The 26,889-nt window shown below is 43.5% G+C and overlaps 1 protein-coding gene across 1 annotated transcript in view; it reads left to right on the top strand.

The window, feature by feature from the left end:
* The window catches only part of VWF (von Willebrand factor), a 113,503-nt gene that overhangs the window by 72,522 nt on the left and 14,092 nt on the right, over positions 1–26,889 (top strand). Inside the window, exons 32-44 of the mRNA XM_039318792.1 lie at positions 643–807; positions 1,476–1,519; positions 4,303–4,480; positions 7,389–7,609; positions 10,698–10,890; positions 12,400–12,741; positions 14,124–14,329; positions 16,615–16,717; positions 17,326–17,400; positions 18,106–18,210; positions 18,380–18,585; positions 20,359–20,508; positions 26,091–26,201. Of these exons, the coding sequence (XP_039174726.1) occupies positions 643–807; positions 1,476–1,519; positions 4,303–4,480; positions 7,389–7,609; positions 10,698–10,890; positions 12,400–12,741; positions 14,124–14,329; positions 16,615–16,717; positions 17,326–17,400; positions 18,106–18,210; positions 18,380–18,585; positions 20,359–20,508; positions 26,091–26,201 (2,099 nt within the window). The remainder of the gene's footprint in view (positions 1–642; positions 808–1,475; positions 1,520–4,302; positions 4,481–7,388; positions 7,610–10,697; positions 10,891–12,399; positions 12,742–14,123; positions 14,330–16,614; positions 16,718–17,325; positions 17,401–18,105; positions 18,211–18,379; positions 18,586–20,358; positions 20,509–26,090; positions 26,202–26,889) is intronic.

Below are 26,889 nucleotides of genomic sequence, written 5' to 3'. Positions count from 1 at the left end.
CTAATAAATTGTGAAATTATATTATTCATTTGATATGATAAATGTAGCTTCTGAGAGCAGCTGAAGACATAAAAGGGGCAAACGCCTAATCAGATAATAGACACGGATCTCAAATTATATGGTTTTCCTCACTTGATTCTTTGCACTTGGGTAGATGTAATTAAATTAAGGTGGGAGCATCATGAAGCATTTTAGGGCTATTTCAGCTTCTTACAAAAACTACTGTCTGTTTCCATTTTAAAGCGGTGATGAGTTGAGGCTGAATTCTTGACTGACCTAATTATTATTGTTACACAGAGCCTCAACAGGAAAAAAAAAAGCATTTGCAATCAGCTCTTGATTGTGCAAAGCTTTTCAGGAACCGACAGTGTTCAACCCACACTGGTTTACATATCAATTTAGGATTCTTTTAATGGCATTGATTCTTTGTAAAATGAGAATAGGACCTTTACAGTAAAGCGGTGTGTTTTCCCTTCCCAATATTCTGTGAATATACTTTGCCAGGATTCTTCCAGAGAATGGAAATAATTATCATTATTGTGCAAAGACTGGTTTTTAACCAAACTGTTGTTGTTTTTTTAACCCTTGTATTGAAGTTCAAACTGAATTAAGGTGGATTTCAATCTGTACTGTTTTTCCCAGGAGTTACGCTGCTTCCCATTGGCGTTGGCACCAAATATAATGTGGAACAACTGAAATCTTTAGTGGGGCCATCTGCCAAAGACAAGATCATTACACTGCAACATTTTGAAGATCTTTCTACAATGGTCACGCTGGGTGTTGAATTTATGAAGAAACTTTGTACAGGTAACCCCCCCCCCCAATCACACCACACTCTAGATAAGCCCACACACACGTTAAGACTTGTTTTTTTTTTTAAAAAAAAGTAAAGCTATTATATCTTTGGTTTCTTATGCCGTTTCCAATGGAAGCCCCGTTTTCGTACTTGAGATGACAGCACATGTCTCCGAGCAAATTAGCACCTCACAATCTTCTGCTTAAAATTATCCCCCGTGCAGAAAATGAAGGCAATGGACTCTTATTAAAAGAAATCAAAAACTGTGACCCAGGATGTGGTACCCAGATGGGAATTCTCAGTTCATTAATGAATTGTTCAATGTGAATGTTGACACAGGCTTAAAAGATGACAAAGGCGTTATAGGAATATATTAAGTCTTAGTAATCGTACCCTAATTATTTGCAGATGGATAATTATCCTCTTTATAGTGGAAGCAAATACTATCCTTACCAATAAGAGACTGGCTTCTGAATATGAATATTCATTTTAAAAAAAGATCACCCAAAGAGCAGTTCAGGGGTTCCCCTAAGGAAGAGGGGTGTATATATGTATGTATGTATGTATGTATGTATGTATGTATGTATGTATGTATGTATGTATACCTGTTTCAGTACGATTTTTATCTCAAATTTTATGGTTACGCCTTGCAAATCTCTTTGGATTACTTACTTTTCAGAGACTGCTAAGGAGTGTATAGACGAAGAGGGGAATATCCGAGTAGTAAGTATATCATTCATATATCCTGTGAGTTTGAGATAAATTGCCTGTTATGGATGGCCCATTCACAGAATTGGAGGGGACTGGTTTGGGCGGGAAATCAAGGTGAGGGTCCCTGGTGCTCTCTGAGCTTGCTTGTTTTCTTGCAGACATTTCATTACCCAACTAGGTAACATCATCAGTGCTAGAAGGGAGTAGGGATTTTGGAATCGTGGGGGTGGGGGTAGTGGGGGTGGAGGAGGAGGTGGAGGCGGAGGAGGAGGACTGTGGGATTCTTGGTGCTCTCTGAGCTTTCTTGTTTTCTTGCAGACGTTTCATTACCCAATTAGGTAACATCATCAGTGCTAGAAGGGAGTAGGGTTTGTGGAATGATGGAGGAAGAGGAGGAGGAGGAGGAGGAGGAGGAGGAGGAGGAGGAGGAGGAGGAGGAGAAGGATAATTGTAAAGTCCTTGGTGCTCTCTGAGCTAGCTTGTTTTCTTGCAGATGTTTCATTACCCAATTAGGTAACATCATCAGTGCTAGAAGGGAGTAGGGTTTGTGGAATGATGGAGGAGGAGAACTGTGGGGTCCTGGGTGCTCTCTGAGCTAGCTTGTTTTCTTGCAGACGTTTCATTACCCAACTAGGCAACATCATCAGTGCCAGTAAGGAGTGTTGTTTGCTATTGGTTTATATCCTGATGTCTTCCCTGTCTGTTTGTGTGTGGGTGGGGGTCTTAGGGATTCTTTGGTTGGGCTGCTTCCTGATGGCTCTTTGTCAGTTTCTTGATTGGGGTCTTGCTTACTTGACTGTTGGTCCGAAGGTGACCTTGGAGTTAATCTATGCTAATCTGAGTGCTGACTGCTGGTGGAAAAGAGCTGGAGTCTTCTTCTCCTTTGGGCTGGTTGATTGTCTAGTTGAAATCAAGGTGCAGATATTTCTGAAGCTGAAGATGCCTCCACCATCCTGCACTCCTGCGGGGTCGCCCGCCTCAGTCCTTCCCGGACGTGATGAAGTTGAAGTGGACGGTCACCATGACTGTGTTTGTGACTTTCTGTCTGTAGGGGGAAGACTTGCCTTATATCAAAGGCTGTTCCTTTTGTTGGATTCTGGAGTCCTTGGCTCATTCAAGACGTTTTCGCCTTTCTTTTTTCGTAGACCAATTTGCCCATTTTCTCCTATAAAGAGCTTAAATGATTTGGCATCTCATAAACAGAGCGTGCGCCAAGGAAAGCAGCCCAGAACCTCTTCTGCCAAGATCATGCGTTGAACCTCTTTTGTTCCTTTATTTCCAGCAGGAATTCATGGAGCTAAATTCTTCCACCTCTGCCAAGAGCAGCCGAGCCACTTTCATTACTGAAAAATGCACCAATATAATTTTCTTCAGGATGTTTGGGTGGGCAGTCAGGGGGTTCTTATTTTGCACTTGACTGCACGTGTGCTGCAGCTGCCAAAAAAAGCCAACATAGTGCTAGGCTGCATTAACAGAGGGATAGAATCAAGATTAGGTGGTTAATACCACTTTACAAGGCCTTGGTCAGGCCACACTTGGAACACTGCATCCAGTTTTGGTCACCATGATGTAAAAAAGATGTTGAGACTCTAGAAAGAGTGCAGAGAAGAGCAACAAAGATGAATAGGGGACTGGAGGCTAAAATATATGAAGAACGGTTGCTGGAATTGGGGATGTCTAGTTTCATGAAGAGAAGGACCAGGGGGAACATGATAGCAGCCTTCCAGTATCTCAGGGGCTGCCCCAAAGAAGAGGGAGTCAAGCTATTATCCAAAGCACCAGAAGGCAGGACAAGAAGCAATGGATGGAAACTGATCAAGGAGAGTAGCAACCTAGAACTAAGGAGAAACTTCCTGACAGTTACAACAATTAACCAGTGGAACAACCTGCCTCCAGAAGCGGTGAATGCTCCAACACTGGAGGTTTTTAAGAAGAGACTGGACGGCCATTTGTCTGAAATGGTATAGGGTTTCCTGCCTGAGCAGGGGGTTGGACTAGATGACATCCAGGGTCCCTTCCAACTTTATCATCATCATCATCATCATCATCATCATTATTATTATCGATCTGGATTAGCAGTGTTCCCTTCTGGCGTAGCTCAAGATTTTCTGCTAGAAGCGCTTAAATAGCTTTGTGTTCCTGATCGCTAACGTCAGTTTTTCTTTTCCAGCGTTGAGAAAAGTTTTCTTACATCATTACTTTTTAGAAATACATGAAAAGTATGCTAACCAGTGTAATGCTGAGCATTGTTCTTGCCCATCAAACTGATTCCACACGGTCATTGTTTAGGAACCTAGCACGTAATGAATCAAAGTCAAAAATCAAATCCTATGGATTCCATGGAGAAGGAATGATCTGATTTAGGTCCAGAATTCCAATTTTCCCCAATTTGGAACTCTTCCAATTGCGTAGACTGCTAGAATTCTCAGCAATAGCCATGCTGGCTGGGAATGAAAGTCTAGACGTTAGGATACCACCCAAATTTAAGGAAAGCAATTCCACACCATTAATCTTTTCCAGGCAAAATACGCTGGATTTTGTTACTGGCTTTAATTAATGTCTTCTCCCATGTATGTTCAGATGAAGGGTGTCCAACCTTAGCAACTTGAAGACTGGTGGACTTCAATTCCCAGAATTCCCCAGCCAGCCTGCATGGCTGCCTAAGGAATTCTGGGAGTTGAAGTCCACAGACCTTCAAGTTGCTAAGGTTGGGCGCCCCTGCTTTTAGATTATAAATCACAGTTTGGTGCCCACTGAACTCCTGTTTTAACTTGAGTGTGTGTTCTTTTGTGCAGCCTGGTGACAAGTGGCAGTTGCTGGATCCGTGCTATAGTGTGAAGTGCTTACCCAGTGGCCACACAGAACTGGAAAGCCACCGACATCTCTGTGAGAAGATGGCCAAGCCAACATGTCACAACAATTTCCCTGCTGTTAAAGTGGAGGAAATGTGCAGCTGCCGTTGGGTGTGTCCATGTGAGTAGTTGTCACCACCAATTCAAAATAGAGGGACAATCTGGCAGTGTGGTTTGGGGGGAAGGAAAGGAGAGGGAATACGCTCATGTATGAAAAAGAGGCAACGGAATGCGGAATTGTTGTAATGTCGTCTTCCTTGTGTATTTGGATTCAAAGCTCACTGCAAACAGCTAAGTAATGTTCTAGTACATTTCTGAACTTCAATGCACATGTGTCACAGCCCCTAGCATGCTCTGGAGACATCACCGACCCAGAACCTGTAGGGAAGAACTAACAGAACCAGAGGGAGAGTTAAAAGAGGTATCAGTCTGGAATCTCTATGTAGTCACAAGCAAACTCAGTCCAGCTCCTCCTGAATGCTGCTGACCCTTATCTAACTCTAACCAGATGCTAACCATTAGTTGAGAAGATAGTTAGGCTGCTTAGCAATAAATCAATTTTAACTGACCCTTCACCTGGGGTCCTGCTCTTTCACACCTGACTGGAACCTCTTCAGATTTTCATTCTGCTGTGGGAGAACCTCAGGATTCCGTAAATCTTTCCAAATGCTGAAAGGTCTTCAAGGTTTTTGCCTGGGGATCTGCCACTACGTTCTGGGATCCAACTGCCTCAACAGATGGATTTCTCCCAATTAGAGAGCAGGATTGCAAGTTTCAGCCGCCACATCTGCTCTTTATATGCAAATGCAGAGTTTGTGAATTAGTACAAGGGGACAAATATGGAGTGCCTTCTGGCCACCACGTGGAGCACAGAATGGAATACAAGGAACTTGGCTGCTTTGGAAAACAAAGAATTATGTGACAAAACCGCCACCCGGAGCAACAGTCCTTAACATACAGGCTTCACAATCAAATGATTTACTGCCAAGGATGTGATTTGTATTAATTCAGGGGTCCCCAACCCCTGTTCCATGATACTGGGCCACGGCATGCCAGCAACTGGTCCGCACAAACAAGCAAAGCCCCATTCGTGGGATGCAGGCAGCACACAAAACCACGCACTCTCCGGTCCGTGGAAAAACCTTTCTCCAGGTCTGATACCTGGTGCCCAAAAGGCTGGGGACCTCTGTATTAATTGACACAGAAACAAGACAAAAGTCGTATGAATAAGTTGCTTTCAAGGTTATAGACACCTTTTTTTGCACGCTGTCAAGGATATAAATAAAACTGAACACCACTGGGTTTTGATAACCAGGATTTGTATTTCTGTTATAGTTTTCCTTGGGTCTGCAAATGTTAATGTTAGAAGTTTTAATACTCTGTTGTTGTTGTTTTTTAACATTTAAACTTTGCTTAAATTGAATTTGCCTTCAGAGGTGTGGTAGATGCAGAAAGGATGTTGTAGAAGGGCTCTTGAGATGTCACTCAGCCCTCGGCGAAAAAATTTACACTGTTTGGTTGAACCAAATAGGGCATTTCATTTCTAAATTTAAGGAACTCCAAGTTTACTTTAAGGTTACTTTTCTGAAAGTAAATTATCTTCTGCCTCTAAGGGTGTGTTTCTTAGGCAACTTTCATGAAGAGAAATAGCACAAAGTAAACGCTTAATTGAAGACACATTCCTTTTCTCACTGAGGGCAGATGTGTTTTTTTCTAAAATTTGCGGCGGGCTACATGTGGATAAATAGTCTTCCCACTGCCAGTGGAAGGACCATCTTCCCAGTAAAATGCAGAGAACGTTGTGAGAAGCCACCATTTGAGGCTGCTGACATTAAAAGATATTCCCACATTTCAACAAATCCTACAACAGAATCCTGCAGGATCCTGCACAGAGACGAATGGAACAGAACAGCAGTTGGCAAGTGGTGGCCCAGCATAGCTTGCTGATCTCTTAAGTCAGAATCAGAATAGAATAGAGCTGGAAGGGACCTCGGAGGTCTTCTAGTCCAGCCCCCTGCTCAAGCAGGAGAACCTATATCATTTCAGACAAGTGATGAAATGATCTATTTCACCCATCCAGCCACATGGAGGGTAGTTAGAGAGGTGAAGCTTAGATGTTATCGGGTCAAGGATTTTTTGCTCCCATGCCTGATGACAAGATGCTGGTTGAGCTGGGAGATAACCAGGAGTAGTCAACCAGCAACTGAATAGTTGTGTCTAGGGTGAAAGGTTCAAAGCAGGAATTTTGACTGGAGAAAGCATCAGCTAGTCAAGCCCCCCAAAATGTGTGCTGCAGCTGCCAAAAAAAAGCCAATGCAATCTTAAGTGTCATCAACAGAGGGATAGAATCAAGATCACGTGAAGTGTTAATACCGCTTTACAACGCCTTGGTAAGGCCACACTTGGAATACGGCATCCAGGTTTGGTCACCACAATACAAAAAAAGATGCCGAGACTCTAGAAAGAGTGCAGAGAAGAACAACAAAGATGATTAGGGGACTGGAGGATAAAACTTACAATGAATGGTTGCTGGAATTGGGCATGTCTAGTTTAACGAAGAGAAGGACGAGGGGGGACATGATAGCAGTCTTCCAATATCTCGGGGGCTGCCCCATAGAAGAGGGAGTCAAGCTATTCCCCAAAGGACCTGAAGGCAGGACAAGAAGCAACGGATGGAAACTCATCAAGGAGAGAACAACCTAGAACTAAGGAGAAACTTCTTGACAGTGAGAACAATCAACCAGTGGAACAACCTGCCTCCAGAAGCTGTGAATGCTCCAACACTGGAAGCTTTTAAGAAGAGACTGGACAACCATTTGTCTGAAATGATATAGGGTTTCCTTTCTGAGCAGAGGGTTGGACTAGAAGACCTCCATGGTCCCTTCCAACTCTATCATCATCATCATCATCATCATCATCATCATCATCATTAGTTTTGTTGTTGTTGTTGTTGTTGCTGAAGTTCCCCTGTTGTATGTATGGGGTATGTAACAAATAATTAAGGTCCTCTTTCAACTTCCTCTTTGTAGGTACCTGCATGGGAAGTTCAACCAGACACATTGTCACTTTTGATGGGCTGGATTTTAAGCTGACGGGCAACTGTTCCTACACCTTGTTTGAGGACAAAGAGGAGGACGTTGAAGTGATTCTCCACAACGGCGCTTGCAGCTCAGCCCCCAAAGTCAACTGCATGAATGCCATTGAGGTCACCTATCAGGGCTTCTCTCTGCAGCTCTATAACAACATGACGGTAAGAGACAGGCGGGAGAGAAAGGGAGAGGGGCTAGATTTAATTCGGAGGGACCCGGGAGAGGTGATTCAGCAAAGAACAGATCGCTAAAATGCCCAGTGGATTTCATTTCAAGACAAAACAAATTGAGAACCAGTTTGATGCTCAGTGTGGTGAAGGATGCCAGGCCAGAAACCAGGAGACTTGTGAGTTCTTTGTTGTTGTTAATTGCGAAGTCGTGTCCGACCCATCGCGACCCCATGGACAATGTTCCTCCAGGTCTTCCTGTCCTCTACCATCTTCTGGAGTCCATTTAAATTCACACCTACTGCTTCAGGGACTCCATCCAGCCACCTCACTCTCTGTCGTCCCCTTCTTCTCTTGCCCTCCGTCTTTCCCAGCATTAGGCCCTTCTCCAGTGAGTCCTTCCTTCTCATTAGGTGGCCAAAGTATTTGAGTTTCAACTTCAGGATCTGGCCTTCTAAAGAGCAATCAGGATTGATCTCTTCTAGGACTGACCAGTTGGATCGCCTTGCAGTCCAAGGGACTCGCAGGAGTCTTCTCCAGCACCATAGTTCAAAGGCCTCCATTCTTTTGCGCTCAGCCTTTCTTATGGTCCAACTTTCACAGCCCTACATTGCAACTGGGAAAACCATGGCCTGGACTATACGCACTTTTGTTGGCAGGGTGATGTCTCTGCTTTTTAGTACGCTGTCTAGATTTGCCATAGCTTTCCTCCCCACGAGCAAGCATCTTTTAATTTCTTGGCTGCAGTCCCCATCTGCGGTGATCTTGGAGCCCAGAAAAATAAAATCTGTCACTACCTCCATTTCTTCCCCATCATTGTGAGTTCTAGTCCCACCTTAAAAAGCCAATTGGGTGATTTGGAGCCAGTCACTGTCTCAGTTAAACCCACCTCACAGGGTTTTTGTTGTGGGGGAAATAGAAGGAGGAAGTACTAGGTATCTCAAAGGTCCTTTGTTCAGGAGGCAACTGGACTTTCTTGTTTTTCTTTGAAGATGTTTCACTTCTCCTCCAAAAAGCTTCTTCAGCTCTGACTGCATGGTGGGGAAGGGAAGGATTTATACTTCTTGCAGACAGCTGGTCCTTTGCATTCTTTTAGTGAGTCGTTGAGGCCACTTGGAGGTTTACCTATGTCCTCAGGGTCACCTGAGTGGTGCAAATGACCAGCTGTCCGCTAGGAAAATAAATCCTTCCATTCCCCACCATCCCGTTAGAGTTGAAGAAGCTTCTTGGATGAGAAGCGAAATGTCTTTAAGGAAATAACAAAGAAAGTCCAGTTGCCTCCTGAAAAAAAGCATTTTTGGGACAACCGGGGCTTGGATTGACAGAGAATCTCCATAGACATCAAGTATTAGGTATATTCACTGCCTTGAGTTACTTATAAAAATAACAAAGGTGGGATCAAAATCAAATCAATAAATAAAACACTTGAATTGAAGTCAGTGAAATGAAAGGAAACAGTCACCATGTTGGTACTGAGGATCCCGCTCGACAAATCAGCCTGCCTGGCTTGAATATCTGTCCATGTTTCCAATCTGCATTTTGGGAGCTCCCAGGGTCCCATCCGTGTCCGTGAGATCAGGAAGACAAGATTTATTTTTGATATTTAAGAAGTTCAGAAGTTCCCAAATTCTTCTGCTTCCTTTTAGACCAGGGGTCCCCAACCTATGGGCCACAGCCCACTACTGGGCCGTGGCCTCTTGGCCAACGGTCTGTGTGAAGGGATGGCCAGTACACATGTGTGTGTGTGTGAGCATTCGCCCCCACACTCACACTAGTGCCGCTGCAAGCGTCCCTCGGCGCTAGCGCAACCCTACACCAAGCATCCCAACAGCACTAGTGCTACCCCATGCCAAACATCTCACCACGCTAGCACCGTCCCATTTGTGGCACTCACACTGCTCCGTTTGCACATGCGCTCGCACGAGGCCCATTCGCATGTGCGCATAACAGTGCCTGCCTCTCTTTCCGGGCTGCCAAACCAAAAAGGTTGGAGACCTCTGTTTTAGACCACTAAAGGGCTGTCGTTCCTTCAGAGAGGTACAGACTGATTCAAAGAGAGATCGTATTCTAAACAGAGGTCCCCAACCTTTTAGGCACCAGGGACTAGGGATGTTTTTCCACGGACTGGAGGGTGCGTGGTTTTGTGTGCTACCTGCATCCCACGGATGGGGCTTTGCTTGTTTGTGCGGACCGGTTGCTGGCATGCCATGGCCCAGTACCAGTCCACAGACCGGTTGTTGGGGACCCCTGTTCTAAAAAGACCCCAACCACGGTTTGCCGTGATCGTTCTTTATACATAAGAGCGAACCTCTTTCCATATAAGAAGGAATAGACTGTCAGGCTGTGTTCTGGAACTGGACACAACCCAAATTCCAGGACAAAAACAGGGTAATTCGGAACAGATTGCCATTTAATTGTGGTGGGTTGTGCTAGACAATGGTAGCCACTCCAGAAGTTACGTGTGCTGCAAACGTGGCACCACAGCGATGCCAGAAAAGATTTATTTTTTTTCCACTCTTTGGGGCCTTGTTTCACCTGCCTTCCTTTGGCCAGTTGGGGAAACGAGTTTCGTTTCCCACTCAAGACAGCCGTCTTTCCATTCAGGCATCCTCTTGTAGTCCTCAACTTACAGCAGTTGGTTTAGTGACCATTCAGAGTTACAACGGCACAGGGGGAAAAAGCGACTTTTGACTGTTTTTCACACTCAACGATCATTGCAGCATCCCCGGGATCAACATTCAGATGCTTGGCAAGTGATTCCTATTTATGATGGCTGCGGTGTCCCGGGATCACGTGGTCCTCTCTTGTGATCTTCTGGGAAGCAAAGTCAATGGGGGGGGGAGCCAGATTCACTTAGCAACGGTATTCCTAATTTAATAACTGACAAGAAGGTTGTAAAATGGGGCGAAACTCACTGAACCTCATTTAGCCAGAGAAATGTTGCGCTCCATCTTGAGGCCTACCTGTATTTGGCTTTCAACCCAATGGTGGATTTCAGCGGTCCTTCGTATCCGTGTTGCTTCCAAGTTGCCGTGTTTGATTTCTGTGGCTTAATTCTTCTTTATCCCGCTTTTCAAAACAGGTGACCGTGAACGGCGTGGCTGTTATTCCCCCCTACAGCAATAGTCAGGTAGAAGTCAACATCTACGGGACAATAATGCACGAAGTCAGATTTCTGCAGCAGAACCACACCCTGGCCTTCACACCGAGCAACAATGAGTTCACGTTACAGCTTGGCCCAAAGAGCTTTGCCTCGAAGATGTATGGACTTTGTGGTACGTTAGAATATTCACTGTTGAAGTGCCGTTTCGGATTTTTTTATTAGCAATTACCCAGGCCTTTTGAACACTAATGTCTCTATAGTAAATCTTGACTTAAAGGATCTCTGTTCAATGCATTCTGTCTCTATAATGCCTTGGTAAGACCATACTTGGAATATTGTGTCTATTGGTCGCCACAAGGTGTTGAGACTCTGGAAAGAAAGAGTGCAGAGAAGAGCAACAAAGATGATCAGGGGACTGGAGGCCAAAACATATAAGGAACGGTTGCTGGAATTGGGGATGTCTAGTTTAAGGAAGAGAAGGACCAGGGGAGACAGGATAAGCGTGTTCCATATCTCAGGGGCTGCCCCAAAGAAGAGGGAGTCAAGCTATTCTCCAAAGCGCCTGAAGGCAGGACAAGAAGCAACAGATGGAAACTAACCAAGGAGAGAAGCAACCTGGAACTAAGGAGGAATTTCCTGAGAGTTAGAACAATTAACCAGTGGAACAGCTTGCCACCAGAAATTTTGGGTGCTCCATCACTGGAGGCTTTTAAAAAGAGCTTGGGACAAAACTCACTTAACAATGGTCTCCTTTAGCAACAGAAAATTTGGATTCAGTTGTGGTCGTAAGTTGAGGACTACCTATAAATGCTCACATTGGCTTTGTTGGGAAATGCCAACCTGGAAAACTCACTACACAAAATATTATTATTATTATTATTATTATAATTGTTGTTGTTGTTGTTGTTGTTGTTGCTAGTAGAAACCCGTGTCAACCATCAGTGCCAGCCAATTTGAATGTTCAGTTGACTGAAGTTCATGTCTAATGAATAAAAGATAATAATAATAATTACATAGTCAGCCCAATGTTCAGACTGGCTTTTCTTCTTCTTCTTCTTCTTCTTCTTCTTCTTCTTCTTCTTCTTCTTCTTCTTCTTCTTCTTCTTCTTCTTCTTCTTCTTCTTCTTCTTCTTCCTTCTTCTTCTTCTTCTTCTTCTTCTTCTTCTTCTTCTTCTTCTTCTTCTTCTTCTTCTTCTTCTTCTTCTTCTTCTTCTTCTTCTTCTTCTTCTTCTTCTTCTTCTTCTTCTTCTTCTTCTTCTTCTTCTTCTTCTTCTTCTTCTTCTTCTTCTTCTTCTTCTTCTTCTTCTTCTTCTTCCTCCTCCTCCCCTCCTCCTCCTCCTCCTCCTCCTCCTCCTCCTTCTTCTTCTTCCTCTTCCTCTTCTTCTTCTTCTTCCTCTTCCTCTTCTTCTTCTTCTTCCTCTTCCTCTTCCTCTTCTTCTTCTTCTTCTTCTTCTTCCTCCTCCTCCTCCTCCTCCTTCTTCTTCTTTCTTCTTTCTTCTTTCCTCTTCCTCTTTGTATTATTGTTGTTGTTGTTATTGTTGTTGGAGAAAGACTAAGCAGGTTGGGTAGCTGAGCAAACATTCTGGGTGGGTTTATTCTATGTCCCTGTAAGCAGAACACGCTTTTTAAGTACTGAGGACCTGTGCAATTCCTTAATCCCTTTCCCCCGTCTTCCCTTTAGGGGTGTGTGACCAAAACAGCGGGAACGACCTGCTCTTAAAGAACAACTCCATCACTCGGGACATCGGTGGCTTCATCCAGGACTGGACCATTCAGCAACCAGGACGGATATGCAAGGAGAGAAAGGCTGAGGTGTGCGTTGAGCGGGCAACTGGCCGATGCAGCATCCTGCTTTCCAACCTCTTTTATGAGTGCCATCAGGTCATCCCACCCAACACCTTCTATGCAACGTGCGAAGAAAACAATTGCTGTGGGGAGGAAGTGTGTGAGATTGTGGCCTCCTACGCCCATCTTTGCAAAGTCCACGGGGTCTGTGTGGATTGGAGAACGCCAGATTTTTGCGGTGAGATTTTCATTCCTTTTTCATTCCTCTGTTCGTTTGGATTTTTTTATTTCCTTACAGGGCCATCGCAAGTTAAATGAGAAAGCAGGTCCTTCTCTCTTGCTTGAGCAGGGGGCTGGACTAGAAGACCTCCATGGTCCCTTCCAGCTCTATTCCGTTCTATCTGCCAACACCAGCCATTACGCTCTATCAAATTTAGGCCCTTTCCTTCCAGCCATTATTCACAGTCTAATTAGCTAATAAAAATAGCGCCGGCATTTAAAACGATGTGAAATATTTCCTTCTTTTGGAACTTAAAAGCAATTTATGTCAAGGCTAAATGGAAAAAAAAAAATCAAACCCAAACCTGAACTTGTATCCAGTTTCTTGGACAAGTTCTCTTTGGCTTTTAAAACCAAACCAGCCTAAATAATTCTGGATGTTGGGGAACCAATGGGTTATTTTAACTCCCAATGGGTTATTTTTTCCAATCTCACCTTCATTTGGAAGGCTTCCACATCCATTTGCAAATGGGTTTAAAAAGCCCAACAAATGAAAAATTGTGAGTTCGCTGCGTTATTATACATTCTTTAGCCAGCATTGTGGCATGGAAGGCTCCAGCTGAGAGTTACTTTCTCCTACTTTAGTTATCTAGAATAGAATAGAATAGAATAGAATAGAATAGAATAGAATAGAATAGAACAGAACAGAACAGAATAGAATAGAATAGAATAGCATTCTATTCCATTCTATATTTCTATTCTATTCTATTTTCTGTTCTATTCTATTCTATTCTATTCTATTCTATTCTATTCTATTCTATATTTCTATTCTATTCTATTCCTTATTTCTAATTCTATTCTATTCTATTCTATTCTATTCTATTCTATTCTATTCTAATCTATTCTATTCTATTCTATTCTATATTTCTATTCTATTCTATTCTATTCTATTCTATTCTATTCTATTCTATTCTATATTTCTATTCTATTCTATTTTCTGTTCTATTTTATTTTATTCTATTCTATTCTATTCTATTCTATTCTATTCTATTCTATTCTATTCTATTCTATTCTATTCTATTCTATTCCTTTAAATACTACTTCTTTTGCGCTTCTATTTCGAATTCGCTCAGCACAGCCACACGATCAAAATGTGAAATGACATTCTTGGCATTTCTTACTGTTGGCAAGAATTGTACTTAGCCAAATTAGATTTTTTTTTTTTCCTTCTTCTCCTTCCTCCCAACCTCCTTCAAGCATCCGGGGTAGATTAGAGGTTGTTTATTTTTAGCACAATTTTACCTCGGTTCCTTTCTGACTGATTTACAGTCTGCCAGGGCCGGTCCGCTTATTTTTCCAAGGGACTTGGTGTGACTTTCTTTGTGTGTTTTCCCTCTGCAGCCATGCCATGCCCGGCCTCTCTGATCTATCAGCCCTGCAAGAAAGGGTGCACAAAACACTGTGAGAACGGGACCGACATGCAAATCTGCACAGACTACGCCACCGAGGGCTGCTTCTGCCCACCGGGACAGGTTGTCCTGGATGGCACCTGCGTTCACGAAGACATCTGCTCCCAATGCATCGGTGAAGATGGAAGTCGCCACCAGGTGAGGCTCTCCCTCCTGACTCCCATCACCAGGGGTAGGCACCCTCGGCTCTTTTATGATTCTTGGACTTCCACTCCCAGAATTCCTGAGCCAGCGTGGCTCAGCTTGGAAACCTCTCCCTTTCCTCTCAGCGTGGCTGGCTAAGGAATTCTGGGAGTTGAAGTCCACGAGTCATAAAAGGGCCAAGTTGGAAGACCCCTGCCCATCACCTACTGCAGAGATGGGGGAGATGACGGCTCTTTTCAGGACTTGGGGACTTCAACTCCCAGAATTCCTGAGCCAGCATGCCTAGGAAAGCTCCCTTAACGACTGTCTTGCTTAGCAACATAAATTTTGGGCTAAAGATAGTCAAGAACTGTTGAAATGTTATATCACAGGGACCTTTTCAAAAATGGAAAATCCTAGGTATATGTCATCAGTGAAAATCCCAGCTCTTGGTTGGTGAGCAGGAGTAGCTTTGGTGTTTGTTTGTTTTTTTTAAAATAATATTTTATTAATTTTCCAATTTTACCTTTAAGTATTTAAAAAGCAATGTGGTGATTGGGTTAATCAATCGTTCGATAACAAAATCTTTAGTGCAAATCTCAGGTTACAACATCAGACATTTCTTCTCTTTTTCCGTTTACTGTCTCGTATTCAAGCTAGTCCAATTCTTATTCTATCAACTCAGTAAAAACAGCATTATGGCATTTATCAATACATTTTTTTAGCTTACACGTATCTTAATTGCGTTCAGTCTTCATAAACCATCCATATCCTATTATTAATTTTTACCCAATTTTTAGATACTCATCAATATTCCAACAGCCTTCGACTGCTTATTTTAAAAATATTTTCTCTCCTTTTGCTCCATCTGTGGAACACCTTGGTGTCCATTGCTCTCCAGAGTTATTTATTGCTTTTTTAGTAGCCTCTCCAAGGAGTTACAGTCTGTAGTTCGGTGTCTGTTTACCATCAGCCTATATTCTTCAGAAAGGACATGATCAGGGAGCAATCTGGAATGTTTTTAGTGTAAAATAAGCTGGGGTGCCTTTGTTGTAAAATGCATGACCAAGGAATAATGTGAAACACTACCCTTCCTGAAATTTTCCAAGGTCTGGCTCCACTTCCCTTATTGAGTCAATATTTGGTATGCTTTATTTAACGAATAAGCAACACGTCCCCTTTCTTCCAGTATTTTTAGGAGCGTGCTCGTAAATTTGGGGGGGGGGGGAAAGGGTGAAGCCCTAAAATTATTTGTAACTTGGCAATGGGTTTCATGAAGTTGAAATTCAAGTACTTTGGCCACCTAATGAGAAGAAAGGACTCCCTGGAAAAGAGCCTGATGCTGGGAAAGATGGAGGGCAAGAGAAGAAGGGGACGACAGAGAATGAGATGGCTGGATGGAGTCACTGAAGCAGGAGGCGTGAGCTTCAAGAGACTCCAGAAGATGGTAGAGGACAGGAAGGCCTGGAGGAACGTTGTCCATGGGGTCGCGATGGGTCGGACACGACTTTGCAACTAACAACAACAAGAAGAAGACCCATTATGTAAGGGGAGGCTTTTTAAAAAATTGTATTAACTATTCTGACTTGGTAACGAATAGCTCTTGGGCTATCTTGGGCACCAAAATCACCACAGATGGGGACTGCAGCCAAGAAATTAAAAGACGCTTGCTCCTGGGGAGGAAAGCTATGGCAAATCTAGACAGCGTAAAAAGCAGAGACATCACCTTGCCAACAAAAGTGCGCATAGTCAAGGCCATGGTTTTCCCCGTTGCAACGTATGGCTGTGAAAGTTGGACCATAAGAAAGGCTGAGCACCAAAGAATGGAGGCTTTTGAACTCTGGGGCTGGAGAAGACGCCTGCGAGTCCCCTGGACTGCAAGGCGATCCAACCGGTCAGTCCTGGAGGAGATCAACCCCGACTGCTCCTTAGAAGGCCAGATCCTGAAGTTGAAACTCAAGTCCTTTGGCCACCTAATGAGAAGGAAGGACTCACTGGAGAAGAGCCTAATGCTGGGAAAGATTGAGGGCAAGAGAAGAAGGGGACGACAGAGAATGAGGTGGCTGGATGGAGTCCCTGAAGCAGGAGGCATGAGCTTCAGTGGACTCCAGAAGATGGCAGAGGACAGGAAGGCCTGGAGGAACGTTGTCCATGGGGTTGCGATGGGTCAGACATGACTTTGCAACCAACAACAACAACAAGTGGGTTTCATTTGCATCCAAACCAGAAGGATTCTGGTTTCATTTGAATCCTAGAAGGATTCATTTGTTCTTCTTCTTCTTTTTTTTTTCTTCCAACAGCTCTTGGAAACATGGATTCCTTCCATCGATCCCTGCAAGGTCTGCATGTGCCTGGAGAACAGGACCGTCAATTGTGTGCCACAGCCTTGCGCAACAGCCAAACGTAAGCCACGACCATCTTTTAAAACCGCCTTGAAAAAAACCTTCAGGGGAGGCTCCCCTGCACGGACTGGGGCCCCTCGCCGCAGCCAATGTGCCATGGTCATCTTGCCATGGGACAACTCGCCACGGGAAAGTTCCGTACGCAATAACTCAACCTGATCGATGTTATCCGCCGCCGATTCTTCGACATGATTTCCATTGACGAAAAATGGACATGATGGTGAAGAAAGAGTGGCGGATAAGCCAAAGGTGCTTTTTTTTTTTTCACGAGGCAAATGTATCCCCTTCAGAAGACAATATCTGTAGATCAGGGTTGAGTTGTGGACGCCTTAGTGACCTCTGAGTTGGAGGTTTTCTTGCAGATGTTTCGTTACCAAGTTAGGTGACATCATTAGTGCACTGCTGAGGTTCCCTAATTGGGTCATGAAATGTCTGCAAGAAAACAGCCAAGCTCAGAGAGCACCCAGGACCCCACAGTTCTCCTCCTCCCTCTCCTTTCCTCTGAAAATGGTCCCTGAAGAATTCTTAGAAGTTGGTTCATCCTGTTTGGAAATCTCTCTCTCTCTCTCTCTCTCTCTCTCTCTCTTTCTCTTTCTCTTTCTATCTCAGCCATCGACTGCGGTCCCTGTGAGATTCCAAGACTGCAGAGGAACTCCAATCAGTGCTGTCCAGTTTTTGAATGCGGTAGGTCATTTTTTGCCAGAAACTAGAAGTAAATGCTGGCTTGTGGGAGGCTTGGGAATTGTGGTCACATGATTGTGGAACACTGACTGGTTGCCGAGCTGTCAAAATGTAGTCATGTGATCAGGGGGTCAGATATCTGAACTTCAATCAAGGACATTAGCTTTTTCAAGGTGCACTACCTGTCTATCTGTCCTATCTATCTATCTATCTATCTATCTATCTACCTACCTACCTACCTACCTACCTATAACTGTCTGTCCTATCTATCTATCTATCTATCTATCTATCTATCTATCTATATCTATCAATCTGTCTTATCCATCCATCCATCTATCCATCCATCCATCCATCCATCCATCCATCTACCTAAATCTATCTATGTCTTATCCATCCATCTATCTACCTATATCTATCAATCTGTCTTATCCATCCATCCATCCATCTACCTATACCTTTCTATCTGTCTTATCTATCCATGCATGCATGCATCCATCCACCTTTATCTACAGTATCTATCTGTCTTATCTGTCCAACTATCTGTCTCCCTTGTATGGAGCCCATCCCACCACCAGGCCAATAGCTGATGGTCTTAAGCCATCTTTTCACAATTGGCAACAGGCAAGTGGGTTCCTTGATGCTCCTAATAGATCCTGTTCTGTGGTTTGTTGCAGGGGGTAACTTCTCTTGTTTTTTTTCTGTGTTTAGTCTGCGATCTGATCTCTTGCAAACTGCCTCTAATACCTCACTGTGAAGATGGTCTCCAACTCATCCAGACAAATCCCGGAGGATGTCGACCAGATTACGCTTGTGGTAATATCCCTTTCAACCACTTAATGCTGGGTCAGTTTCCTAATAACTCCCCTATATGGTGTCTGCTTATAAGTTTTCTATTTTCGTCTTCTTTCCTCGCTACCTATAGCCTGGGGGGGGGGGAGAAGCTCTGGGGCAAATTATTTGAGTTTTCTGATTTGATTGGCAGTCTGCAAAAAGGAAGAGTGTAAGCCACAGTCCACCCCATTCTGCCCACCACATCGCAAACCGGTTTTGGTGAAGACTCGGTGCTGTGATGAATTCCAGTGTGTTTGTAGCTGTAACAATTCAACGGTGACCTGCCCGCCAGGCTACCTCTCATCCTCCGTCACAAATGACTGCGGCTGCACATCTACGACGTGCATTCCTGATCAGGTAAAACCCGAAACCAAACCATCCATTCTAGTCCTCCCCATGGTCATATATTCTAGTTCAGGGGTCTTCAAACTTGGCCCTTTTATGACTTGTGGACTTCAAGGCATGCTGGCTGAGGAATTGTGGGAGTTGAAGTCCACAAGTCATAAAAGGGCCAAGTTTGAAGACCCCTCCCAGAATTCCTCAGCCGGGCATGCCTGGCTGAGGAATTCTGGGAGTTGAAGTCCACAAGTCATAAAAGGGCCAAGTTTGAAGACCTCTGCTCTGCAAGCATCATCACTCCAATAATCCTAGGGCAATTGGTGCTGTTTTTTTTTTTTCTTTTCCCATGGTGGGGAACCTCTGAATTTCAGCCAGATTAGCAATCATTCCTTCACAGTGTCATGTGGAGGAGTTGTGTGAACCGTGCCACAGGATGGCCCCAATTTTCTATGGGTGTTAAGAGCACACTGTCAGGAAGAAGAATTCTGATGAAAAAGGACGAAAAAGAAAGCACGCCAAAGTGGCTGGGAGGAGGAGACCCCGGTCTCTTTTAACAGAATTTGTTTGCACACCCCTGCTCAGGTTTCTTTGACTCTTTCTTGAAATCCGGTGGTCTGAACTGGATACATACTTTGAGGAAGGGTCTGATCAATGTAGAATGGACTGGAAGAGTAACTTCCCTGGAGTTGGAAGTTGCTGTTCTCTGACTTGAAGCTTTTGTGGAGGCATCTTAAACCCCTGGTCTACAGCATTCAAGCACAGACCTCTCTAAAACCATGATCCACTGCCTTACTGGATCAGATCCCTTTTTCCTCAAAGTGGGAAGCCAGAACATTGCACCATGAGCCCATGATGGGGTGTGCTCCCTCTGAATATGGAGGTTTCTTCGAGGCCATAAACTTATCTGATAGTTTTGTAAGGGAAACTAGTGACAATCATATAAGAGAAGACTTTGTTGTTAAAGTCCTTAGGTTTAGGAGTGGCAGAACCTGAGGGTGGAGTCAAAAGAGGGATCAGCTTAGAATCCCCACGTAGCCACAAGACAATTAAGATCGACTTCCTTGTATAATGTTGAACCTTGTCTAATTCCAAGCAACTGTTAGTTGAGAAGATTCCTGTGGCTTTTGGTAATAGTAATAGTAATATAACAATAACAACAACAACAACAACAAAGTTGGAAGGGACCTTGGAGGTCATCACGTCCAACTCAGGCAGGTAACCCTATACTATTTTGGACAAATGGCTGTCCAGTCTCTTCTTGAAAACCTCCAGGTTGGAACATTCACAGCTTCTGGAGGCAGGTTGTTCCATTGGTTAATTGTTCTAACTCTCAGGAAGTTTCTCCTTAGTTCTAGGTTGCTTCTCTCCTTGATTAGTTTCCATCCGTTGCTTCTTGTCCTGCCTTCAGGGGCTTTGGAGAATAGCTTGACTCCCTCTTCTTTGGGGCAGCCCCTGAGATATTGGAAGACTGCTATCTTGTCACCCCTGGTCCTTCTCTTCATTAAACTAGACACACCCAATTCCAGCCACCATTCTTCGTATGTTTTAGCCTCCCATCCCCTCAATCAGTTTAACTGGATTTTCACCTGTCAACTTGGTCTTTCATGAGGTAAAGCCTTTTAGAAATTGTTTCCCAGAGATGGGAAGTCTGAGCCCATTTAAACAGAGCCTATTTAAAGCCGTAGCCATTATTGCCCATTTAACAGAACACAATTCAAGGACCGTTGAAGCCAAGCACGCCGCAGCAAGAAGTCCAGGCAATGAAATGAAACTCTTTCTCATTATTGACAGGTGTGCGTACACCGCAACATCGTCTATCCTCTTGGAATGACTTGGGAAGAAGGATGTAAGGAGTGTTCTTGCACCCACATGAAAGATGCTGTGACAGGACTACAAATTACAGAATGTCTGGAGAAAGGATGCAGTACGTCCTGTCCGGCGGTACGTAAAGTTCCCAAATATTGTTTAGAATAGAATAAGGGCTGTTATTTGGTTAGACTCTGCCAGGGTAAAAGCGGGGTATGTGTGTGTGGGGGGGGGACACACAGAGATAGCCTTGGATGGTCTTCAAAGAACTGGCTAGTCCTTGAAGACCAGGACATCCTAGGGCTAGGAAATCTATACACTGATTGTCCTCGAAGTACGAGCGCAATGGAGCCGAAGATTTATGTTGCTAAGCGAGACATTTGCGAAGTGAGTTTTTGCCCCATTTTACAACTTTTCTTGACACCGTCGTTAAAGGAATTACTGCAGTTATTAAGTTCGTAACATAGCTGTTCAGTGAATTTGGCTCCTCCCCCCTTTGGGTTTGCTTGTCTAAAGTCGCAAAAGGGGATCACGTAACCCCCAGGGGGGGAACACTGCGACTGTCATAAATGCGAGTCGGTTGCCGAGTGGCTGAATTTTGATCCCATGATGATTGGGTGAAAAATGGTCCTAAGTCATTTTTCGAACAGTCATTAGACAAACTGTTGTAAATCAAGGACAACCGGCCCTCTAGTTACTACAAAGTCATAGCCATGAAATTAGCTCCTGGGAGACTTACAAATTGGTGCATGCGTGCGCGCAAACAGGGCCGCGTGCACCGGTACGGCACCAGCAGTCCCATTCACACACACAGCATGTGCTGGCACCATGCACATGTGCAAAAGGCCACACACACTTACCCAGCACTAGCAGCCCCGTTTGTGCCCACATGCATGCACACACAGGGCCACGGGCGCTAGTGCGAGTGGGGGGCAGTGTGTGTGCACGTGCGAGCACACCAGCCAGCCATTTCCACAGCCTGCTGGCCAAGAGGCCACAGCCCAATAGTGGGCTGTGGCCCATAGGTTGGGGACCCCTGCCCTATACAATCTGAGACAAGTGGCTGTCCAGTCTCTTCTTAAAAACCTCCAGCGATGGAGCACCCACAACTTTAGAATTTAGAATAAAAGAGTTGGAAGGGTCATTTACACACGATACAACTAAATCATTTACACAATGCAAATATCAAAATGGACACACCACATAATTCAGTCTTCCTGTGACTTTTGGAGATTGGACACCGGGAAGTGGAATGGAGTGTGTGTGTGTGTGTGTCAAAGACAAGCCTCAGAATCTGAGCAGTCGAGCAAAATTGTCACGCACAACTTTGCTCCTGGAAAACTGGAGCAGGGGAGTTCACATCGCAACCGATAAAGCATAAACCGATAAAAACAATACTTTTTTTTCCTGAATTTCAGCTGTACACATTTTAATCCTGTTCCACCGGCCGATACTGTGCAAGACGGGGAAAAATCAGAAACGTTGCCTCTTTGGGGATGCTAATCGTAAACTCCAAGCACAATCCATAATATTTCATGCTGACGGTTTCCTTTTGAAGTCGCCAAGTATGTTCTTCCCCAGGTGTTCAACATGAACGTAAAAGGGCTTATTATTAGAACCCATAAAATTTTCAGGAAGATGGGATTTTAAGCGCATGTGAAAAATCCTATTTTTAAGGGCCGTATTTCACGACGCTGAAAGCTTTGGAACATGAAACAGTAAACACAGCAACTGTTCTGAAATAGAGTTGGCTTGTTCAATACGGGGAACACCTGGTCTGGCACAGTGCTCAGTGCTGCTGTGTCCATATCTCAGAAGGGAGAAATATGGATCGGATGCAAGCTCAGTTGCCTCTGTGATGTACACTTTTTGACCTAAAGTTTGATGATTTTTGTTGTTGTTAGTTGTGAAGTCGTGCTTGACCCATCATGACCCCATGGACCACGTTCCTCCAGGCCTTCCTGTCCTCTACCATCTTCTGGAGTAATTGAAGCTCAGGCCTGCTGCTTCAGTGACTCCATCCAGCCACCTCCTTCTCTGTCATCCCCTTCTTCTCTTGCCCTCCATCTTTCCCAGCATCAGGCTCTTCTCCAGGGAGTCCTTCCTTCTCATTAGGTGGCCAAAGTATTTGAGTTTCAACTTCAGGATCTGGCCTTCTAAAGAGCAGTCGGGGTTGATCTCCTCCAGGACTGACTGGTTTGGTCGCCTTGCAGTCCAGGGGACTCGCAGGAGTCTTCTCCAGCACCAGAGTTCAAAGTTGGTGATCTTATTTTGGTGTAAATATGATGTTAGCTAGTCCAATCCTCTGTTCAAACAGGAGCTCCTACACCATTCTGGAAAATGGTTGTCCAATCTCCTCTTAAAAACCTCCAGGGATGGAGCGCCCACAGCTTCCAGAGGCAAGCCGTTCTACTTGTCAGGAATTTTCTCCTTCCTTCTAGGTTGCTTCTCTCCTTGACGATCTCTGCCTGTTATTTCTTCTCCTGCCTTTAGGTCCTTTGGAGATTAGGTTGACCCCCCCCCTCTTCTTTGTGACAGCCCCTCAAATACTGGAAGACTGTTATCAAGCTAATCAAAAAAAGAAGTAACCTGGAATTAAGGAGAAACTTCCTGACAGTGACGGCAATTAACCAGTGGGACAGCTTTTGCCTTCAGAAATTGTGGGCGCTCCATCACTGGAGGTTTTTAAGAAGAGATTAGACATTTATCTGAAATGGTATAGGTTCTCCTGCTTGAATAGGGGGCTGGACTATAAGACCTTCAAGGTCTCTTCCAGCTTCTATTCTATTCCATTCCATTCTATTCTATTCTATTCTATTCTATTCTATTCTATTCTATTCTATTCTATTCTATTCTATTCTATTCTATTCTATTCTATTCTATTCTTTCTCTGTTCTATTCTACTTATTCTATGTTCTATTCCACTCATATTCTATTCTATTGTATTCTACTCTACTCTATTCTATATTCTATTGTACTCTACTCTACTCTATTCTATTCTGTTCTACTCCATTTTATTCTTTCTCTATTCTATTCTATTCTATTCTATTCTATTCTATTCTATTCTATTCTATTCTATTCTATTCTATTCTATTCTACTTATTCTATGTTCTATTCCACTCCATATTCTATTGTATTCTACTCTACTCTATTCTATATTCTATTGTACTCTACTCAACTCTACTCTACTCTGCTCTACTCTACTCTACTCTACTCTACTCTACTCTACTCTACTCTACTCTACTCTATTCTATTCTATTCTATTCTATTCTATTCTATTCTATTCTATTCTTCCCTTTGTTAGACTAGACATACCCAGTTCCCTCAATCATTCAACATACGGCTTAGCCTCCATCTTTGTCACTCTTCTGTGCATTGAGATAATTTTAAAGTTAGATGGTCTCAGAGAAGGTCCAGGTTTCTGGCTTTGATGCAGCTCAGATTGCAAAGCTGGACATGGGAAGGGATATCTTCTTTGAGAGGATGGTGTTTTAGAGAAAGCCTTTGGGAAGATTCCTTCCCAAGGAAGGAAGGACCCAGTGCATTCCTTTGAGGAAATAATGGTTCCTTCCAAAGAGTAGGGATCTTGGGACAACTGTCTTTCAAAGCCCGAGAAGTTTTTTGCACCACACAAAAGTAGTATTTGGGTACCACCTTTCCTGGTAGCTGGATGTTGGCTTTACTAGATATACCTTTGCCTTGGTTTGACTAGTGAAGTAGTCTAGCCTTGATTAGTCTAGTAAAAAGAAGGATTAGGGGTAACGTGAGAGTGGTGTTCCAATATTTGAGGGGTTGCCACAAAGAAAAGGAGGTCATCCTAGTTTCCAAAGTACCAAAAGGCAAGACAAGAAACAATGGATGGAAATTAATCAAGGAGAGAAGCAACCTGGAACTAAGGAGAAACTTCCTGACAGTTAGAACAATTAACAAGTGGAACAACCTGCCTCCAGAAGTGGTGAAAGCTCCAATACTGGAAGTTTTAAAGAAGAGGCTGGACAGCCATTTGTCTGAAATGAGAGTCTCCTGCTTGTGTGGGGTGTTGGACTAGAAGACCTCCAAGGTTCTTTCCAACAGTGTTGTTCTGTGATCAGTGACTTCTTCTCTCATCTGTGTTGACCTGACCTTAGTGGAAAGGACTCTCAATTTTCTGTGGTGAAATTCAGATGCCAGGAGGTGCCGCTGTTGCTACTGATTTCCCAGGGAACTTGGGCCTATCCAGAATAAGATGTGTTTATTGTAACATCAGGAAGGATTTAAGGCTCTGGAAAAAAAAGTGGAATATCCTTCCAAAACATAACAAGAACATGTCCCCTGTTTTGGATGATTGGGTAAATGCTACAAGTGGTAATCAAATAAGGGGATTACATTGCCACTAGTTAAAAACATTTATTTCTCAGGCGTTTGGTTTCTGCTTCAGAAAATAAGAAAAAAAAATCTCTTTTGAATACGACTTTCCTATCAAGGATCAGAGGCAACTTTATTAAGTGGCATGTGCATTTCACATTTTTTATGGAATGCAAGATGATTGATATTCTATTGAGTAGAATCAAATCAACACTGAACACCCTTAATCCATGGATTAAAATTATATATTGACTTAAGGGTTTGGTGGCCGATGAACTAACATTATTGTATTGCCTTTTACATTCCATATAATCTGCATATTTGAGAGAGAGAGAAAATGTTTTTTTTTAATTTTTTTATTGATTTTCCAGTTTTACATTTAAATATCTGAAAAGCAACGTGGCGGCTGGGTTGGTTCATAACTCAATAACATACAAATTTCTTTAGTACAGATCACAAACTATGATATTAAATTTCCCCTTGCTATTTACTGTCTCACATTTAAATTTGTATTAAATTATATCAATTTAATACAAATAGCTTTCTTACATTTATCGATAATTTTTAGTTTATACATCTCTTAGTCATTTTAACATTCCAACCTTTTAGACCATCAATGTCCTGATAAGTTTTTCCCAATTTTTAGTTTCCCATTAATATTTTAATTTTAATGTTTAATATTTATAGTTTCCAAGTTTTAAACAACTCTAATTTCCCTTATCACAATTCATCCTAAGATCGTACACCAGCTGGTTAATAATACATTATAATATTCTTATTTCCCAGAATTCCTGAGCCAGCATGAGGGAACTATGGCCCCTTCATGACTCGTGGACTTCAACTCCCAGAATTCCTCAGCCAGCATGGGGGAACTATGGCCCCTTTATGACTGGTGGAGTTCAACTCCCAGAATTCCTCAGCCAGGCACACTGAGGGGAAAGGGAGAGGTTTCCAAGCTGAGGAATTCTTCACACTTTTCACACTTACGGCATCTCTGTGGTCACGTGATTTACATTTGGTTGCTTGGCAACTGACTCACATTTATGACAGTTGCAGTGTCCTGGGGTCACATGATCCTCTTTTGCGACTTTCTGACGACCAAAGCCAATGGTGAAATGAGATTCACTTTACTAATTTGTTACTAATTTGTTACTAATTCATTACTAATTTAACAATTGCAGGGATACACTTAACAAACATAGCAAGGAAAGTCATAAAATGGGGCAAAGCTCACTTCAGCAATTTCTCACTTACATTGTAAGCAACATACATCGTGATCTCCGTCGTAAGTTGGGGACGACCTGTAATGTATTATACGAGAAAAGTTACACATTCTTGACTTTTGTTGTTGTTGTTTCTTTCATGTTTTGCAGGGATACAAATACGTCAACAGAGAAGGGGCATGTTGTGGGAAATGTCTCCGGACAATGTGTGAAGATAAACCTCTTTGGTCTCGAAGAGACGAAGACGTCGTTTGGCACAATGTAAGACATTGTGGTGAGAGAGGACGGGCATTTTCGCTTTCCTTGTGCAGTGGGTCTTCCCTTCTGGTGGAGACTGGTTGGAAAGAAGCACTTAAGCCATGAATTGTAAGAGCTGCACAGAGCTTCAAGGACCACTTTGTTTCAACATTTCAGTTGAGGCACCCCTTGAAGTTGCAGGAATTGGGTAGGTCTAGTTTAATGAAGAGAAGGGGTGACATAATAGCAGCATTCCAGTATCTCAGGGGCTGCCCCAAAGAAGAGGGAGTCAAGCTGTTCTCCAAAGCACCTGAAGGCAGGACAAGAAGCAACGGATGGAAACTAATCTAGGAGAGAAGCAACCTAGAACTAAGGAGAAACTTCCTGACAGTTAGAACAATTAACCAGTGGAACAACCTGCCTCCAGAAGCTGTGAATGCTCCAATACTGGAAGTTTTTAAGAAGAGGCTGGACAGCATTTGTCTGAAATGGTACAGGGTTTCCTGCTTGAGCAGGGGGTTGGACTAGAAGACCACCCAGTCTCAGAGGTTCATAGAATCATAGGCCTGGAAGGGACCTTGGAGGTCTTCTAGTCCAACCCCCTGCTCAAGGCAGGAGCCTTATACCATCACGGACAAATGATTGTCCAATCTTCTCTTGAAAACCCCCCAGCGAGTATCCACAACTGCAGAAGACAAACTATTATTTTCTA

This window comes from Crotalus tigris, unplaced genomic scaffold, assembly GCF_016545835.1.
Source record: "Crotalus tigris isolate CLP2741 ecotype Arizona unplaced genomic scaffold, ASM1654583v1 scf7180000021561.349155, whole genome shotgun sequence".
NCBI lineage: Eukaryota > Metazoa > Chordata > Lepidosauria > Squamata > Viperidae > Crotalus > Crotalus tigris.
Note: the sequence above shows the minus strand (reverse complement) of the source record. Positions and strands in the feature narration are given on the sequence as shown.